Source organism: Manis javanica, chromosome 6 (assembly GCF_040802235.1).
Source record: "Manis javanica isolate MJ-LG chromosome 6, MJ_LKY, whole genome shotgun sequence".
Lineage (NCBI taxonomy): Eukaryota > Metazoa > Chordata > Mammalia > Pholidota > Manidae > Manis > Manis javanica.
In genome coordinates this window covers 121,542,920-121,563,728 of record NC_133161.1, presented here as the reverse complement: position 1 = coordinate 121,563,728, position 20,809 = coordinate 121,542,920, and the positions used below count along the sequence as shown (strand labels likewise).

The 20,809-nt window shown below is 39.2% G+C and overlaps 1 protein-coding gene across 3 annotated transcripts in view; it reads left to right on the top strand.

Moving 5' to 3' along the window:
• ARHGAP42 (Rho GTPase activating protein 42) overlaps positions 1-20,809 on the top strand; it is a 259,498-nt gene that overhangs the window by 69,578 nt on the left and 169,111 nt on the right. The window contains exon 1 of one of the 3 annotated variants that reach the window (XM_073239417.1): positions 1,418-4,122. The exons of the other annotated variants lie outside the window; for them this stretch is intronic. Within the exon in view, the coding sequence (XP_073095518.1) occupies positions 4,098-4,122 (25 nt within the window). The 5' untranslated portion in view covers positions 1,418-4,097. Of the gene's footprint in view, positions 1-1,417; positions 4,123-20,809 lie in introns of those variants that run through there. 3 annotated transcript variants of the gene reach the window in all.

The following is a 20,809-nucleotide window of genomic DNA, read 5'->3' as shown; positions in this document are numbered from 1 at the left end:
CGCACTTTTTAACAACCCCTACTTTCCAGTTTATAGACACGGGGTCCATTGTAGATTAGAGACATGTCACATATCAGAAAACTGTGTAAAATGTGTGTACATTTTAGAGAATAATACTAACTGTACTCACCTTCCAGGTGTAAAAATAGATTACGAGTATTTACAACAGTGACTCCCAAACTTTAATGTGTAGATGAAACAGCGGGAGATCTTACTAAATACAGATTCTGATTCAGAAAGTCTCAGGTGAAATGTCTGATTCTACATTTTTAAGAGACTTGGCAGTGGTGGTGATGCTTCTGGTCCATGGACCCCACTTTGAGTAGCAGGGTTGTATGACCCTCTGACATGCTTCTCCACAAGCACATTCCCCTCTTCTCTCTGCCCTTTCTTTTTCTTCTATAGTTTGTCAGATATGTATGTATTTCTAAACAATATATTATTTTTGAAAACCAAAGTAGCAAGTCCAATGTTATGTGTGAGAGGAAAGGGTAGTATTATCTGCACAAAAGAAAGGCTTTCAGGAGAAGATGAGCTGAATGAGTTACTAAATCATGTGTGGCCCTAGCTTGCTCACGTTCACGAAAGCTTGTTCTGAAGGATACTGTGCAGTTCTCAGGCTCTTTCCGAGCGCAGGGTTGGCGTACAGCATTACAGGCAGGTCGGCAGTCTCTCCACAGTGTGTGCGAGCTGGGCCACTTGTTCGCTCTCCTTTAGGGGTGTCAGTCTGCGGGAGGTGTGGCGGTGCTGGGCTCTCAGGGGCACGGATGGCTCTGTGTGCTCTCAGTTCTGTGATGAAAGGCGGCTGAGCCATGCCTGCCACTTGGCTGGGGTGCAGTTAGACAGCCTCTAGGAAGAAGGGAGAGAGAGACAATTACCACACAGGCCTCGGGCAGCACAACTTCTTCCTCTTTATAGTTTTACAGAATGAACAGTAAAGGGCGCACTCGGGGATCGTGCGCCACTGATACTTGGAACAGTATTGTCATTTTGTGAGCCACTTCTTGGTATTTGTGTCATGAGTGCCATGCCCCCCACATAGGCTTTGTGACACACACCTAACCAAAATACTAATATATTAGCAAAATTATTTAGGAGAAAGAACACCCACATACTCACATGCCAGCAATTTTTTTCACTTAGTAATGAAGCTGAAATTTCAAGATGTCAGAGCCAGATCTTTTTACCATTTTAACTTTAGTCCTTGTCATGGTAGACCCTTGGTTAAGTTGTTGAATAAATGACAAAATTTTTCTTATGAACTTCAATTTTTTCACAGATGTGTACAATTTTCTAATAGAGTGATATATATATATATTTTTTTCTTTGTAAAGAGGACTATAGCAAATACTTACAGGTTTTCATAGATATTATAATTTTTAATGATTTCATGACTTTAAAATACTCCAGTCAGATTCATGTACATGAATTTATGAAATCTTTATAGTTTATTCGGGTTACTTCTCATTGGTCTTTTACTTGTTATAAGAAGTACAGTAAACATTTCTGCATATTTCTTTTGATTTCCAATAAGCTTGTTATTAAAATTACTGTCTTGAAGTCATGTGGTAACTGCAGAGGGATGGTTTTTAAGTTACTGTGCTATGTGGCCTTCCAGGCAGATGTTAGGTGATTTCCTCAGGTGTGACGGACTTAGTATTTCAATGTGGGCCTGCTTGTCTATATAAATGTTCACTAAATGAATGGCTATTGTGGCTCTTGAAAATTAGACTGGAAAGGTGTGAATTGATCAGTAGGTGAAGGCTTATTATAGGTAATGAATATTAAATTTTAGTACTTTGAGGGCTTTGAGGAATTAGATCAAAGATTAAGAAGTGGATAATGAATGCTGTGTAGGGGTAGATACACGAATATGGCTAGCTACTTTGAAATCTGACTTATTTAGCTCCTATTATTGGGAATCTGATTTAAACATCCATACTTTGTTAGGAAAACATGATTTAGAGCAAAAAGATTTATACAGTTATTTCTGAAGCTAACGTAAAAATATAAATGTTCCCATATCTTCACCATCCAACACTTTAATATTCCTACCAAGTCCCCAAATGTACTCTAGGTAGTAAAAAATAACTGCATATAATGAAAGTAGAAGCCTTTGAATAGTCATCCCTAACATGGAGGAATTATGAAGATATCACAAAGTGTACCAAATACAGTGATGTAGGAATATATCCCTGAGATAAATGGGAAAGGCTGGCCGAATGGGGTACAAGAACTATCCTTACCCACCTTCATCAGCTTCAACTCTATGCTGCAAGTACAAAGTTTCAACTGTCTTTAAAATAGCTTGCTGAAGCCCCAGTTTCCGCCTCTCTATTTCTCTGATTTAATGGAACAGGAATGAAGTAGGGACAGCTGTGAGTCTTAGTGTTGAGCAATAGTCTCAACACTCCCAGCCAGAGGAGTTTTGAGACTTACCAATGATGTAACCACTAAAAATGATGACTTACCAAAAAAGCGTGTCTTTTATAAGCAAGCAGTGTCAGTGCTAAATAACTTGTACAGTCAGGACATGTGTGCACTTTGTATGTACATTACAGTGGTGGGAATGGGTGCAGGGGCTGTAGGACAGTGAGTAAGATGTCTGCTTTCAATGCACTAACAGTAGGGTGACAAACAGATGTTGGGCAAAGTAAGGAAGAGAAGATGCTGCTACTGTGTCAGCATGACCCTCTAATTTGTGGAAGCTGCTCCAGGAATTTGTTAGACGCGTAGGCTTGTGTCTGGTCTGTGAATTGGCCCTGCGCTTCAGTGGTCCCCTTTTGCACCCACCCTCCTTGCCTTGTCCTTGCTGGCTTTTTTGTTTGTTTTTTGGTACCAGAGAGACATTACTGACTTGGAAGGGAAAGCAAGCTGGGATTAGTTGTCTGCGACCTAACTGAATTCTGGGGATTTCCTGTGGCTCAGAGCAGGTCAGCTGTTTCCAGAACTGAGGTCCCAGGCAGGGTGGCATCTGCATTCTCCTTCTAGCACTCTCCTTCCCGTTCAGGAACAGCAAGAGGTCATTGCTCCTCCCTTCTCTAAGGGTGAATGAGCTGCACGTGAGCTTTTGATGGGTCCCTTTTATCTGCCCACTGCAGCGCTGGCTGAGTGGGAAGCAGCCTGTTGAGTCATCCAGCTTCCCACAGCTGCTCTAATTGCCCACTTTTTATACTGCTTTGGTTTTTGAACTGAGTAAAGACATTGAGTGAGGAGTAAGTTAGGAGTTGAGTAGCTGTGTACTTGGAATTTGGAACTTGGAGGGGAAGGAGGCATGTGATTACAAATTGGTATGTAAGATTCTCAAGTCATACGGGTAGACTAGATGAAAAATGAACATAATTTAACTATAACCGTACACTAATATGTATGTAAATACAAAAGGCAATACCCACTACACCAGTTCCTGGTATCCATAGATGGGAATTGGTAAGTCTAGGCATGTGACTTACTTTAGAAATTAAAACTTTTAGTAGGAAACATAAATATTTTGAAAACTCTGTTTCATTCAAACAAATAGAAGGTCAGAGATGCTACTGTGAATCTGCCTATGAGAAGGGTTGTTTTGCTATGTTAATTTAGCCCATGAGAGTATAGATTAATACAAGTCTGTGAATCTTAACATATTCAGAATTTATGTCCCCACTAAGGTTGGGGCATGCAAGTCACTGTGTTTTGTTCCTGTAATTAGTGACTGTAATTTGAAATCACTTTTAACCAAAGTTTTAAAGGAAGTCTAGGTTAAAAAAAAATTGGATATTGTTAGTCAAGCTGAACTACTGCCAATAAAAATAACATTAGTCACTGAAATGAGGCAAAGCTTGTTCCTTCTATGTAATCTTGGAAACCATTGGAAGGTCCAGTTGCAGTTGTGCATAAACAGCTTGGTTAGGGATGTTGTGTGATGGTTTATGGTAACTCTCAGGCAAGTCTTGGACAATATGAACCTTGCACTCAAGAGATTAAACATTTACCAAGAAGGAGGGTCAGTTTGCTAGTAAATATTCTAGGTGGGGACTTCATTCCTTTAGACACACCTAAACAGAAAGTTCCTGTGGTGGAGACAGGCAACACACACCCACTTGTCAGCTGAGGTTATGGCTCCCGACTCTAGGTGGAGAGGTGAGGCCATCACTTAGGTAATTCAGGTCAATGTATTTTTATGATAAATGCCCAGATATTTCAGGCAAAGCTAATGTATTCCTGCTCATATATATGCTGTTTTGAATGCAGATATGCAGACATAGGAGTAACAGTGGTTGGTACTTAATAGTTCTTAGAATGAAGAGTATGTTACATTAAAAAAAAGACAACTTTTATATGGAAATTTATGTACAAGTTGTATATGTACAGATTTACGGATGATAACTCAAATCCATACCAAATTTTGTATACTTTGTAGTCTGGAGTGTACTACATTTGGGGGCTTTCCTGTTCTGAGTTCAGGAGAATATATTGAAAGGTGAGATACCAGGGGATGAATTTAAAATGACATTTTCAAGTCAGGGTTTTTCTTGTGTCTTCGTGAGTGAGCAGTGCTTTGCCCAGGTGCAAATATTTGATACCTCTTGGAAGCTGGGTACGATCAGTGTGATACCATGATAAGGCGACCTAACTGTGAAGATTCAAATATCTTGGTATATAGACAGATACCTGAGACCGAGCATTGATGCGTGCTAGGAGGGTATGAAATAGAAGACATTGTCCAAGGGAGTAGCTGGAAGTTTTCTTCGTTTTCCTTGTTTACAGAAATTACTATGGAAAAATGCACAAATCTTTTGCCAAATAAATCCACTCACTTTGAGGATGTATTTGTTAGTTCCAGTGTAAGGTATTATTTGATCCAGTTTTCCAAGTGATAAATACAACTATAGTCTAGAGTGGGGAATATGGCAGTCTACTTTGTGTGTTTTGGAGGGATTCCTATATAGCATAAAAACATCTTGAGAGATAGTAACCTGTTTCAGGCCAAAAATAACTGGTGTATTTATAAACCGAAAAAATGTAACTTAAAAGAGCATAAATGATTTTAGCTTAAAAAAAAAAAAAAAAGGAAAACCCATAAACACCAATTTTCTTCAACTTACACTAATAAAATTCAACTGTTAATATTTATGGAGCATTTAATAACTTTTTCTTCAGAATTTGGTCATGAGCTACAAATACTCATCCATACAAATTACCACTAATATTCTTCTAATGAAATTGTGGTGCTAAGGTGGAGCGGCCATACAACCCTTATTGGGCATTTCTTAGGACAAAGTTAGCAAATGAGAGACCATAACCATTTCTAACCACAACTGAACTCTTTGAAATGAGACCTGAGATTTCTATTAAATTCTAGAAAACACATTACCTTCTCATTTGTTGAATCAAAAGAAAATGAAGTTGTTACACACCCTCATTACAACCCACTTACATGTGGTTATAGAAATCAGGAAGTCCTCTATTAAGGCAGAACATTTCCAAATGTCTTAAATTGTTTGTACAAATAATATTTTCTTTTGAACTCTGTAGAGGAAGCATATTTTACTTCTTAATGGTTCTCAGTTGGACAATTGAATTATTGTTTTCCTTTTTTATTTATTTTTTAAAACCACCCTTATTTTTGCACCCACACAGAAACCACACACAACTAAGGACTGAAACAGCTGGGAAAGTTGCACATTTCAGGTGGGGTTCCTCCCTTCAAAAAAACATATCATTCGAGAGAGGTGTTTTCCTCATATTAGCTCTGATTTTTAAAGAACATAATTTGATTTAAATTGAGATTCAAGGGCATAGATATTTAAATTTCAGGCTCTTAAAATCTCTCTGAAACTTAAATCACAAGGCAACATCTCAAAGGAAAAAAATTATTAACTTACTGATACACATTAATCCCCTGAAACCTCCTTATGCCTTTTGTGATTTGTTCTGCTAAACATAGAGTAGTAGTTCAGTCTGTTTTACAGAGAACTTGGTTGGTTGCTTATCTACTTTGGCAAATTAAATATGCTTTGAGGTCAGAAAATTTTACTCATGTTTTTATTCTTGCATAATACTTTAAAGCTTTATTTGTAGCAGAGGCTTAGTAAATATTTTTTGCATGAATAGTCCTGCAAACATCTAGCAAACCCACCTATAGAAACAAGTCACATTTGTGTGCATACATAAAATTTTTGAGTCACATATTAAATAATATGTACATATTTGGGTAGGTTGAACTGATTTAGTGGAGTAATAAACTGAATTTTGAGGCCGAAGTAGTTCATGTAGTTACTTGCAAACACAAACACATATAGATCTTTTCATGTACTTGAGAATCATTTAGAACCAAATCCCTTATTTGTAAATATTTCAAACTGGAGCTATAGATTTTTCTGTTTGTATTTATTCAGCATTTATTGATTGCCTGTTAGCTGATACTGTGCCACTCCATAGGGAAATGGTGGTAAAGAGTGGTTGAAGCTCTTGCCTTCATGGAGTATACAGACTAACGGGTAAGATTGCAGCAATATCCTTTTAGGTTCACATAACTTAAAGAAGGCTTATTTCAGGGTGACTGCATAGGGAATGAAAGAGAACTTTATGGTTCGACTTACAATTGACTTATAAAAGCTCACAAATATTAACAAAATGATTAGACAGTGAAGTAAATGCTGTGGCCCCATATAACTTGGGATACAGGAAGATACAGTGGATCCTCATTTTTCATAAATTCTGTATTTGTGAATTTGCCTGCTCTATGTAATTTGTTGGTATCCCCCAAATCAATCTTCTGCCACTTTGATGGTCATCTGCAGACAGGCAAAAAAGCTGAGGCACTTGTGGGGCAATGAGGCAGCCAAAGCTTATTGAAGACGAGTTAGGGTAGTTTTGGTCCTAAGAGCAAGAGGCTAAAGTATGTTGAGCAAAATTCAACTAATCAAATTTTAAAGATCTTACCTGCTTTATTCAGTGATTCATGAATCAGGCAGCATCCAACCTAGCAGATAGAAAGGAGTGCTGATGAGCTGTTCAAGGGAAGAGATTTCTAGACCAAAGTGGGCAAAAACAAGGAAGTTTTATTAGGCATTTGCCAGTTGGTTGAAGTTGGGTTACCTGTGTAGAACAAAGGGAAATTTGGAGGCCAGGTCAGGTAACATGCCGAGCAAGCAAGCAGTGACTCGTTGATTTAGGTCTACCTTTTCTGGGCGAGCCAGCACAGAAACTTAGTTATGGTTTGCTGATGTGGGATTTAGTATGAGTGAATCCATCTTGGGCCTAACCTGGTTACCTTCACAAACAAAAGGACCAGAGAGTAGATCCAGGGACCTGATATTGTAGTTTGTCTTCCATTCCTTTTATTCTTTCCATGTCTGTATTTCCTGTCAGTAAAACTCATTTATCCTGTAAGTACTTTAGTGCCCACCAGGTCTAAGGCACTATCCATGGCTTAAGTAATTTATATTTATATTTTCATATATAAATGTTATATTTATATATTAAATAACCAATTACAGTTAAGTCACAGTTGTGTTGAATGCTACAGAAGCAAAGTATATTATGCTAAGAGAACCTGTTCAGTATAGACCAGGCGTAGTTGGATAAGTGGAAAGATGAGGGAAGGCCACTCTGAGGAAGTGATGTTTAATCAGCTGTGGAGAAGTGGCAGGTGAAGGAGAGTAGGGAGAACGTTCCAGATCTAGGGAAGGGATGAGTGAAGGCCTTGAGGAGGAAAGGACACAGCCAACGGGAAAATGGCTTGTGTGAAGGTTATGGGCAGGTTCCTAATAGGCCATGTAAGGGATTTGGAATTTTAACCTAGAGACAATGAGAAGACATTGCAGGGCATTCATCAGAGAAATGACATCATATTTGCCTTTTTAATAAGTTAATCTGACTGCCTTATGAAAGATTTAAGAAGGCTGACCCACATGGACTTTTCTTAAGATGTTTAAATTGGCCATTTCTTTAGGTTTGTCTCCAGAGAAACTGTGTCATGGGTAACCTTATTTTACAATGTAACCTATGGATACCTGTGTTTTTTTAAAAAATTTTATTATTTTTTATTTTGGTATTATTAATATACAATTACATGAGCAACATTGTGGTTACTAGATTCACCCCATTATCAAGTCCCCACCACATACCCCATTAGTCACTTTCCATCAGGGTAGTAAGATGCTATAGTCACTACTTGTCTTCTCTGTGCTGTACTGCCTTCCCCGTGCCCCCCATTACATTATGTGTGCTAATTGTAATTCTCTTTATTCCCCTTCTCCCTCCCTTCCCACTCTGTCCCCCTGCCAGTCCTTCCCTTTGGCAGCTGTTAGTCCATTCTTGGGTTCTGTGAATCTGCTGTTGTTTTGTTCCTTCTGTTTTTGCTTTGTTGTTATGCTCCACAGGTGAGTGAAATCATTTGGTACTTGTCTTTCTCCATCTGGCTTATTTCAATGAGCACAACACCCTCTAGTTCCATCCATGTTGTTGCAAATGGTAGGATTTGTTTTCTTCTTATGGTTGAATAATACTCCATTGTGTATATGTACCACATCATCTTTATCCATTTATCAACTGGTGGACACTTAAGTTGCTTCCATTTCTTGGCTATTGTAAATAGTGCTGTGATAAACATAGGGGTGTATATGTCTTTTTGAGACTGGGAAACTGCGTTCTTAGGATAAATTCCTAGGAGTGGGTCAAATGGTATTTCTATTTTTAGTTTTTTGAGGAACCTCCATACTGCTTGTCACAATGATTGAACTAGTTTACATTCCCACCAGCAGTGTAGGAGGGTTCCCCTTTCTCTGAATCGTCGCCAGCATTTGTTGTTCTTATTCTTTTCTATGTTGGCCATCCTAACTGGCATGAGGTGATATCTCATTGTGGTTTTAATTTGCATTTCCCTGATAATCAGCGATGTGGACCATGTTTTCATGTGCCTTTGGCCATCTGAATTTCTTCTTTGGAGAATTGTCTGTTCATATCCTCTGCCCATTTTTCAATAGGGTTATTTGCTTTTTGGGTGTTGAGTCATATGAGTTTTTTGTATATTTTGGATGTTAACCCCTTGTTGGATATGTCATTTACAAATACATTCTCCCATACTGTAGGATGCCTTTTTGTTCTACTTTTTGTCCTTTGCTGTACAGAAGCTTTTTACCATGATGTAGTCCCATTCGTTCATTTTTTATTTTGTTTCCCTTGCCCGAGGAGATGCGTTCAGGAAAAAGTCACTCATGTTTAAATTCAAGAGATTTTTTTGCCTATGTTTTCTAAGAGTTTTATGGATTTATGACTTACATTCAGGTTTGTGGTCCATTTTGAGTTTACTTTTGTGTATGGAGTTAGACAATAATCCACTTTCATTCTCTTGCATGTAGCTGTCCAGTTTTGCCAACATTAGCTGTTGAAGAAACTGTCATTTCCCCATTGTATATCCATGGTTCCTTTATCGTATATTAATTGACCATGTATGCTTGGGTTTATATCTGAGCTCTCTAGTCTGTTCTATTGGTCTATGCGTCTGTTCTTTTGCCAGTACCAAATTATCTTGATTACTGTGGCTTTGTAGTAGAGCTTGAAGTTGGGGAGCGTAGTTCCTCCTGCTTTATGCTTCTTGTCAGGATTGCTTTGGCTGTTCGGGGTCTTTTGTGTTTCCATATGAATTTTAGAACTACTTTCTCTAGTTCATTGAAGAATGCTCTTGGTATTTTGATAGGGATTGCATTGACTCTGTAGATTGCTTTAGGCTACCTGTGGTTTTTTATGCACTTGCATTGACCCATGGAACTACAGTAGAGTACAATCTCTTATATGAATAGAATAGCCGTAGGAAAATTGGGATCATATTGTTGACATGATTTCAAGCCTAAACCATGACATAGCCCTGATGACATTTTAGTCATAACTTTGTGTAAAATAACAAACATATTTTATTGCCTGTTGGTAAACATCAGGCATCAGAAAGGTAAGTGGTGCCCATGTGGGTGTTAGTGCGTAGTTTGCACTTAGGTTGGTAATTTCCTACTTTGCTTAGTAGAACTGATCCACCCATTTTGAATATAATGTAAATTTTGCACCCACTTTGAATACAGCTTTTGAAGATAGAATCGTGTAGCTTCTGACTAGAATTGTTGGGCTGGTTTCTTAGAACCCCAAGTTTTAGTACTTCAGGGAAGAAAGAGACCTTGGAGAACATGAGAGCAAGACCTGTCATTTTGCTTTAGAAACATGTGAAATGATTTTCTAAAGTTATACCAGTATTACAACCTTGATTGCCTGGTTCCTAGGTCATGAACTTTGACTCTGAGTTTATTTGTTGGTTCATTCAGTAAAACCTTATCAAGCATCTGTGATTTGTCACACTGTTTTGGGGGCTGAAGACACATCATTGTACAAAACAGAAGGAAAAAAATCCCCACCCTAATAGGTTTGTTAGAGTAGTTAGATAAAATATGTAAATTCATTATATATTAAGTTAGACTGTAGTAAGTGCCACACAGATATAAAAGGGATATTATTTAAAATTTTCTCCAGTATTTCTAATGTATAGATATCTAATTTTAAGGTAGTGGTATTACTGTAAGTTGCTTATAGAATGAACCTTATTTTATACTCCATTCCTTGTGGAGCCATATTTACATGACCATGTAAACATTGACATATTTCTGGATTTGAAAACATTCAGTGCAAAAGGCATTGTAAAGGTAGTAAATGTGTGGGGGCATGCTGGATGTAACAGCATGAAATTTTTTTCTGAAGCATTTGGGATGTTGAAGCGTTTCTCTAGGTCAGTGTTTGACCACTGCATCCTTCTCCTCTAGTCATTGGACTTCTTCCCTTGCCTCGGCAAATTTAGCCCAATTGTACACTTGAACATTCATTGTCTTGATATGTGCAATATTGAAGAATACTAAGATGTATTATCCTCAGCTGGAGTATGAAGACTGAGAGCCAGAGAATATTGGGAGGACTTTGCCATATAGTCTAATGTTTAATTTTGTCTTCTCAGGAGACACAGGGCTTTCAACTGAAATTGCCCTTTTAGGAGATTTATTCTGGCATCAGTATAGGTGATGAATTAACATGGAAATCTTTGCCAGTTCAGAGTGAGTCAAAGATCGCCTTCATCAGCCAATCTTTTATGAACCAAGAGAGAACATTTCTAAATGTGAATGAAATAATAAAATTACAGTTTCAATTTTGATGTAAAATGTTTGGATCAGAAAGGCAATAGTCCTGGAGACTGTTTGAAATAAGTGAGTTAGGACATGGACACCCACAGATTAATGGAAAACTTACTGGCAAAAGGCAAGGACAAGCATATGAACAATGAAGAGAGACTTGTGAGGGGGAGAGAGGGAAAAACAATATAGAGCGAAAAGTTTGAGAGCAAGAAAGGGATTGTATATGGGTCTAAAAAAAGAGAACCTCATCTTGTATAGTTATCTAGGAATAGTGGCAGGAAAAAGCTGAATCTGAGTAATTTCTGTCATAGATACAGGATAGTTGCTGAGTCATGATTCAGAGAGCTGTGGAGAGAAATGTTTTCAAATCTTGCTTGATTCTTGGAAATCAGAGATAATGTCTTATTTCCTGCAGAACCAGGAGGGCCTGGATTACTACTTCTATAAATACAGATGAGCTTCAGGCAAGGAAGTAGAGATGATCCTCATAAATCTTATTAAAGCATGTACTGACTCTTACTTTTTTTTTTTTTTGAGAGGGCATCTCTCATATTTATTGATCAAATGGTTGTTAACAACAAAATTCTGTATATAGGGGTCAATGCTCAATGCACAATCATTAATCCATCTCAAGCCTAGTTCTCGTCAGTCTACAATCCTCTGAAGCATAACGAACAAGTTCTTACATAGTGAATAAGTTCTTACATGGTGAACAGTACAAGGGCAATCATCACAGAAACTTTCGGTTCTGATCATGCATTATGAACTATAAACAATCAGGTCAAATATGAATATTTGTTGGATTTTTATACTTGATTTATATGTGGATCCCACATTTCTCCCTTTATTACTATTATTATTTTTATTTTTAATAAACTGCTGAAGTGGTAGGTAAATGCAAGATAAAGGTAGAAAACATAGTTTAGTGTTGTAAGAGAGCAATTGTAGATGATCAGGTGTGTGCCTGTAGACTAAGTGTTAATCCAAGCTAGACAAGGGCATTAAAACATCCACAGATGCAGAAGATTTCTCTCAAAACAGGGGGGGTGAGGTTCTAAGCTTCACCACTGTTGATCCCCAATTTCTCACCTGATGGCCCCCCTGTGACTGTGCCTGTCTTAGGTTGTTCCTCCCTTGAGGAATCTTACCCATCTCTGGCTAACCAGTCATCTTCCGGGGCCATACAGGGAAATGTAAAGTTGGTAAGTGAGAGAGAAGCCATATTGTTTGCAAAGGTTAGCTTTTTACTTCTTTGCAGATTTATGCCCTGTGGCTTCTATGCCCAGCACTTGTCTCGAGGTATCTTTACCACCTGGAGGAATTATGTTACTCGGTATATTCGATATGAGGCACGAATTCTATTTAAGGGTTGTAATTAAGAAGGAAGAAGAAAAGCTATAGAGGTAGCATATGGAAGAAAACATGGGAGGATTTATTATTTCTTTGACATATCTTCTTGTAGAGTACCTTAAGCATGTATAGGTTTTAAACTACTAACTTGCGCACACATATTAACATAATAGGAATACGGTGACATAAACAAAGCAAATCTATAATTACCAGCCATCTCCAGTGAAGCCAAGAAAACCATTTAGGCACCCTAGGCATTTGTGAAAATTTGTCTATGATATGATGGATATTGCCCAATGGTACTTGAACAGTCTGAGAGAAGTCAGACAAATTAAAGCAACCCATTTCTGGGATCTGTTCACATCCCGTATGTTCTTTTAACTGTAGATAGTCTATAGTTGTAAGATTTTAGAGCGCTACAACTTGCAACCCTCACAAGTCCTGACTGAGTTCCAACAGTACAGATCCGGTCAAATTCGTTGTCTCACTGTGTGCACATGCCAGCCTAGACATCTCCCTCCTCATTCCAATGGCAAGTACAGGAAATGGTGGGGTGGACGCAGCCACAACCGCAGCATCACCCGGATCCCTGTGGAGGCTTTTTGATGATCATCCCCCGGCATGAGTCCTCCAGAGAGTGCTGATGCCAGAAGCTCCTCCTCATATCGTATCTTAGTTCATTTTCTGGGTATCCAAGCTAGGCCTTGATCTTCTGCATAGAAACAAACAGACCCTTTGCCCACACTTTGACATGCCCTCTATACCACTGTGTAGAACTCATTGGACGTCAGCACACAGGAACTGCTTTTTTTTAATTTAATTTAATTAATTTATTTATTTATTTATTTTTATTTTTATTAAGAGAAAGGAATATTATCAGAAAAGAGTACCTCCATAGCTGATCATCTGACACCCTTTAAGTGATCAACATTAAGGATATTTAAAGCATGCGTTAAACTTTGATTTACCAATTATTTTATCCTATCCAGGAGTAATCCCCCTTTTCTTTCTTTCTTTCTTTTTTTTTTTTAATCGTTAATCTACACTTACATGAAGAATACTATGTTTACTATGCTCTCCCCTATATAAGGTCCCCCCTAAAAACCACCTTACGGTCACTGTCCATCAGCATAGCAAAATGTAGAATCACTACTTGTCCTCTCTGCATTGTAGAGCCCTCCCTCCCCTTTCTCCCTCCCCCCCATGCATGCTAATCTTAATACCCTCTTTCTTCTCCCCCCGCCCCCCTTATACCCTCCTGCCCACCCATCCTCCCCAGTTCCTTTCCCTTTGGTACCTGTTAGTCCATTTTTGGGTTCTGTAATTCCGCTGCTGTTTTGTTCCTTCAGGTTTTCCTTTGTTCTTATACTCCTCAGATGAGTGAAATCATTTGGTATTTCTCTTTCTCCGCTTGGCTTATTTCACTTAGCATAATACTCTCCAGCTCCATCCATGTTGCTGCAAATGGTTGGATTTTTCCACTTCTTATGGCTGAGTAGTATTCCATTGTGTATATGTACCACATCTTCTTTATCCATTCATCTACTGATGGACATTTAGGTTGCTTCCAATTCTTGGCTATTGTAAATAGTGCTGCAATAAACATAGGGGTGCATCTGTCTTTCTCAAACTTGATTGCTGCGTTCTTAGGGTAAATTCCTAGGAGTGGAATTCCTGGGTCAAATGGTAGGTCTGTTTGGAGCATTTTGATGAACCTCCATACTGCTTTCCACAATGTTTGAACTAATTTACATTCCCACCAGCAGTGTAGGAGGGTTCCCCTTTCTCCACAGCCTCGACAACATTTGTTGTTGTTTGTCTTTTGGATGGCAGCTATCCTTACTGGTGTGAGGTGATATCTCATTGTAGTTTTAATTTGCATTTCTCTGATAATTAGCGATGTAGAGCATCTTTTCATGTGTCTCTTGGCCATCTGTATTTCTTTTTTAGAGAACTGTCTGTTCAGTTCCTCTGCCCATTTTTTAATTGGGTTATTTGTTTTTTGTTTGTTGAGGTGTGTGAGCTCTTTATATATTCTGGACATCAAGCCTTTATCGGATCTGGATCTGTCATTTTCAAATATATTCTCCCATACTGTAGGGTTCCTTTTTGTTCTATTGATGGTGTCCTTCGCTGTACGGAAGCTTTTCAGCTTAATGTAGTCCCACTTGTTCATTTTTGCTGTTGTTTTCCTTGCCCGGGGAGATATGTTCAAGAAGAGGTCACTCATGTTTATGTCTAAGACGTTTTTGCCTATGCTATTTTCCAAGAGTTTAATGGTTTCGTGACTTACATTCAGGTCTTTGATCCATTTTGAGTTTACCTTTGTATATGGGGTTAGACAATGGTCCAGTTTCATTCTCCTACATGTAGCTGTCCAGTTTTGCCAGCACCATCTGTTGAAGAGACTGTCATTTTGCCATTGTATGTCCATGGCTCCTTTATCAAATATTAATTGACCATATATGTTTGGGTTAATTTCTGGAGTCTCTAATCTGTTCCACTGTTCTGTGGCTCTGTTCTTGTGCCAGTACCAAATTGACTTGATTACTATGGCTTTGTAGTAGAGCTTGAAGTTGGGGAGTGAGATCCCCCCTGCTTTAGTCTTCTTTCTCAGGATTGCTCTGGCTATTCGGGGTCTTTGGTGTTTCCATATGAATTTTTGAATTCTTTGTTCCAATTTATTGAAGAATGTTGCTGGTAATTTGATAGAGATTGCATCAAATCTGTATATTGCTTTGGGCAGGATAGCCATTTTGATGATATTAATTCTTCCTAGCCATGAGCAGGGGATGAGTTTCCATTTGTTACTGTCCCCTTTAATTTCTCTTAAGAGTGACTTGTAGTTTTCAGAGTATAAGTCTTTCACTTCTTTGGTTAGGTTTATTCCTAGGTATTTTATTCTTTTTGATGCAATTGTGAATGGAATGGTTTTCCTGATTTCTCTTTCTATTGGTTCATTGTTAGTATATAGGAAAGCTACAGATTTCTGTGTGTTAATTTTGTATCCTGCAACTTTGCTGTATTCCGATATCAGTTCTAGTAGTTTTGGAGTGGAGTCTTTAGGGTTTTTTATGTACAGTATCATATCATCTGCAAATAGTGACAGTTTAACTTCTTCTTTACCAATCTGGATTCCTTGTATTTCTTTGTTTTGTCTGATTGCCATGGCTAGGACCTCCAGTACTATGTTAAATAACAGTGGGGAGAGTGGGCATCCCTGTCTGGTTCCCGATCTCAGAAGAAAAGCTTTCAGTTTCTCGCTGTTCAGTATAATGTTGGCTGTGGGTTTACAATATATGGCCTTTATTATGTTGAGGTACTTGCCCTCTATTCCCATTTTGCTGAGAGTTTTTATCATGAATGGATGTTGAATTTTGTCAAATGCTTTTTCAGCATCTATGGAGATGATCATGTGGTTTTTGTCTTTTTGTTGATGTGGTGGATGATGTTGATGGATTTTCGAATGTTGTACCATCGTTGCATCCCTGGGATGAATTCCACTTGGTCATGGTGTATGATCCTTTTGATATACTGTTGAATTCTGTTTGCTATTATTTTATTGAGTATTTTTGCATCTACATTCATCAGGGATATTGGTCTGTAATTTTCTTTTTTGGTGGGGTCTTTGCCTGGTTTTGGTATTAGGGTGATGTTGGCTTCATAGAATGAGTTTGGGAGTATTCCCTCCTCTTATATTTTTTGGAAAACTTTAAGGAGAATGGGTATTATGTCTTCTCTATGTGTCTGATAAAATTCCGAGATAAATCCGTCTGGCCCCGGGGTTTTGTTCTTGGGTAGTTTTTTGATTACTGTTTCAATTTCTTTGCTCGTAATTGGTTTGTTTAACTTTTGTGTTTCTTCCTTGGTCAGTCTTGGGAGGTTGTATTTTTCTAGGAATTTGTCCATTTCTTCTAGGTTTTCCAGCTTTTTGGCATATAGGTTTTCATAGTAGTCTTTAATAATTCTTTGTATTTTTGTGGGGTCTGTCGTGATTTTTCCATTCTCATTTCTGATTCTGTTGATTTGTGTTGATTCTCTTTTTCTCTTTATAAGTTGGGCTAGAGTTTTATCTATTTTGTTTATTTTCTCAACGAACCAGCTCTTGGTTTCGTTGATTTTTGCTATTGTTTTATTCTTCTCAATTTTGTTTATTTCTTCTCTGATCTTTATTATGTTCCTCCTTCTGCTGACTTTAGGCCTCATTTGTTCTTCTTTTTCCATTTTCGATAGTTGTGATGTTAGACTATTCATTTGGGATTGTTCTTCCTTCTTCAGGTGTGCCTGGATTGCTATATACTTTCCTCTTAAGACTGCTTTCGCTGCATCCCACAGAAATTGGGGCTTTGTGTTGTTGTTATTTGTTTCTATATATTCCTTGATCTCTATTTTGATTTGTTCATTGATCCATTGATTATTTAGAAGCATGTTGTTAAGCCTCCATGTGTTTGTGAGCCTTTTTGTTTTCTTTGTAGAATTTATTTCTAGTTTTATACCTTTTTTTGTCTGAAAAATTATTTGGTAGAATTTCAATATTTTGGAGTTTACTGAGGCTCTTTTTGTGAGCTAGTATGTGGTCTATTCTGGAGAATGTTCCATGTGCACTTGAGAAGAATGTATATCCTGTTGCTTTTGGATGTAGAGTTCTATAGGAGTCTGTTAGGTCCATCTGTTCTAGTGTGGTGTTCAATGCCTGTGTGTCCTTACGTATTTTCTGCCCGTTGGATCTATCCTTTGGGGTGAGTGGTGTGTTGAAGTCTCCTACAATGAATGCATTGCAGTCTATTTCCCTCTTTAGTTCTGTTAGTATTTGTTTTGCAAGTGCTGGTGCTCCTGTGTTGGGTGCGTATATATTTAGAATGGTTATATCCTCTTGTTGGACTGAGCCCTTTATCAGTACATAATGTCCTTCTTTATCTCTTGTTACTTTCTTTATTTTGAAGTCTGTTTTGTCTGATATTAGTACTGCCACTCCTGCTTTCTTCTCACTGTTGTTTGCCTGAAATATGTTTTTCCATCCTTTGACTTTTAGTCTGTGCTTGTCTTTGGGTTTGAGGTGAGTTTCTTGTAAGCAGCATATAGATGGGTCTTGCTTTTTTATGCATTCTATTACTCTGTGTCTTTTGATTGGTGCATTCAGTCCATTTACATTTAGGGTGACTATTGAGAGATATGTACTTATTGCCATTGCAGGCTTTAGATTCGTGGTTACCAAAGGTTCATGATTAGCTTCTTTAGTATCTTACTGCGTAACTTAGCTCGCTTATTGAGCTGTTATATACACTGTCTGGAGATTCTTTTCTTCTCTCCCTTCTTATTCCTCCTCCTCCATTCTTCATATGTTGTGTGTTTTGTTCTGTGCTCTTTTTAGGAGTGCTCCCATCTAGAGCAGTCCCTGTAAGATGCCCTGTAGAGGTGGTTTGTGGGAAGCAAATTCCCTCAGCTTTTGCATGTCTGGGAATTCTTTAATCCCACCAGCATATTTAAATGATAGTCGTGCTGGATACAGTATCCTTGGTTCAAGGCCCTTCTGTTTCATTGCATTAAGTATATCATGCCATTCTCTTCTGGCCTGTAGGGTTTCTGTTGAGAAGTCTGATGTTAGCCTGATGGGTTTTCCTTTATAGGTGACCTTTTTCTCTCTAGCTGCCTTTAAAACTCTTTCCTTGTCCTTGATCCTTGCCATTTTAATTATTATGTGTCTTGGTGTTGTCCTCCCTGGATCCTTTCTGTTGGGGGTTCTGTGTATTTCCGTGGTCTGTTCGATTATTTCCTACCCCAGTTCGGACAAGTTTTCAGCAATTATTTCTTCAAGGAGACTTTCCCTTTTCCTCTTTCTTCTTCTTCTGGTATCCCTATAATACGAATATTATTCCTTTTGGTTTGGTCACATAGTTCTCTTAGTGTTGTTTTGTCCCTGGAGATCCTTTTATCTCTCTCTATGTCAGCTTCTATACATTCCTGTTCTCTGGTTTCTATTCCTTCAATGGCCTCTTGCTTCTTATCCATTCTGCTTATAAATCCTTCCAGGGATTGTTTCACTTCTGTGATCTCCTTCCTGACATCTGTGATCTCCCTCTGGACTTCATCCCATTGCTCTTTCATTTTTCTCTGCATCTCATCCCACTGCTCTTGCATTTTTCTCTGCATCTCTGTCAGCATGTCATTATTTTTTTTTTGAATTCTTTTTCAGGAGGACTGGTTAGGTCTGTCTCCTTCTCAGGTGTTGTCTCTGTGATCTTTGTCTGCCTGTAGTTTTGCGTTTCATGGTGATAGAGATAGTTTGCAGAGCTGGTATGAGTTACAGCTGGAAGATCTTTCCTTCTTATTGGTTTGTGGCCTTCCTCTCGTGGGAGAATAGCGACCTCTAGTGGCTTGTGCTGGGCAGCTGTGTGCAGACAGGGCTTCTGCTTCCTACCCGGTTGCTATGGAGTTTATCTCCGCTGTAGCTGTTGGGCTGACCTGGCTGGGGCTACTCCTCCAAAATGGTGGAGCCGGGTTGGAGGGGGAGCGGCTGGGAGGCTATTTATCTCTGTAATGGGCCTCTGTGCTCCCTGTTGCCCACGGGTTAGAGTGCCCAGAGATCCCCAGATTCCCTGCCTCTGGGCTAAGTGTCCTGTCCTGCCCCTTTAAGACAGCACTCTCTGAACCAAAACAACAACAGCAACCATGAAAGAGGAAAAAAAAAAAAGGAAAAAACGCGCGATTTTCTTTGTCCTCACGCACCGGTCTTAGGCACCTGCTCATCGGTCTTGCTCCCTTTTTTCCCTAATATTGGGTCCCTTTCCCTTTAAGGCTTCCAAAAAGCACTCGCCAAAAAAAAAAAAATAGGGAGAAACACGCGATATTGTTTGTCCTCAGGCGCCAGTCTCAGGCACCCGCTCACCGGTCTTGGTGCCCTGTTTCCCTAGTATTAGGGTCCCTGTCCCCTTAAGGCTTCCAAAAAGCACTCGCCAAAAAAAAAAGGAAAAATGCACGATTTTCTTTGTCCTCACGCGCCGGTCTCAGGTCCCTGCTCACCAGTTTTGCTGCCCTTTTTCCCTAGTGTTTGGTTCCCTGTCCCTTTAAGGCTTCCAAAAACCACTTGCCAAAAAAAAGGGGAAAACGTGCGATATTCTTTGTCCTCAGGCGCCTGTCTCAGGCACCCACTCACTGGTCTTACTGCCCTGTTTCCCTGGTATTGGGGTCTCTGTCCCTTTAAGGCTTCCAAAAAGCACTCGCCAAAAAAAAAAAAAGGGAGAAACGTGCAATTTTCTTTGTCCTCAGGCGCCGGTCTCAGGCACCCGCTCACCGGTCTTGCTGCCCTGTTTCCCTGGTAATGGCGTCCCTGTCCCTTTAAGGCTTCCAAAAAGCACTCACCAGAAAAGAAAAAAAACCGCTCCGGTTTTTTTCCACCCGCCGGGATCCGGGGGGAGGGGCGCTCGGGTCCCGCTGGGCCGGGGCTTGTATCTTACCCCCTTCGTGAGGCGCTGGGTTCTCGCAGGTGTGGATGTGGTCTGGATGTTGTCCTGTGTCCTCTGGTCTCTATTTTAGGAAGATTTGTCTTTGTTATATTTTCATAATTCTATGTGGTTTTTGGAGGAGAGTTCCGCTGCTCTACTCACGCCGCTATCCTGGCTCCCTTGATTCTTACTTAAATGCACTTTGAACTCCTAATTCCTCATGCAAAGCATGCATCTCCCCTCCCCCTACCTCGTAAGCCAATATTCACCAAACTGCCTAACATCAGAATCAACTGTGGGTACTTTAAAATTTTGATTCCTTGGCTCCACTGCGGATCTGAACTAAGGTGGAATCCTTTGGGATGAAACCTTAGGAACCTTTAGTTTTATGGAGATTCCTGGTGTCTCACACAGCCTGTGGGAAATCACTACTCTTTACAACAGGCCTGTGGTTTGTATCACAAGAGGCACAATTGGGGAGCATAGTAAAACTGGGGAAAAATATCTGTTTCTGAGGTGTGCTTTTTGAATCACCAAATCCCTGATGCCCAGTGTTTTGCCAGTGGGGCCACTAAAGCTCTTTGAAGAAGCCAGTTTGTAGGGAAACCTGGTCATTTATTGGCACATTGTCCTCTATAGCCTGAAATAAGTTTTGGTTTATTTAACGAATTGATAAACACCCTAAGAATGAGAGATGGTGCTTGTGGGTCTTCATAGGGGCAGTGTAGCTGCTGTGCAGTTTCCCAGACATGAAAAATAGCAGTTTTTCAAGTTAAAATCACATACAAGCTGAAATTAGTTCATGCTGATACAGACTTTCTATTTTCTAGAATTCTCTACCAATAATATCTTTGTGCAAAGAAC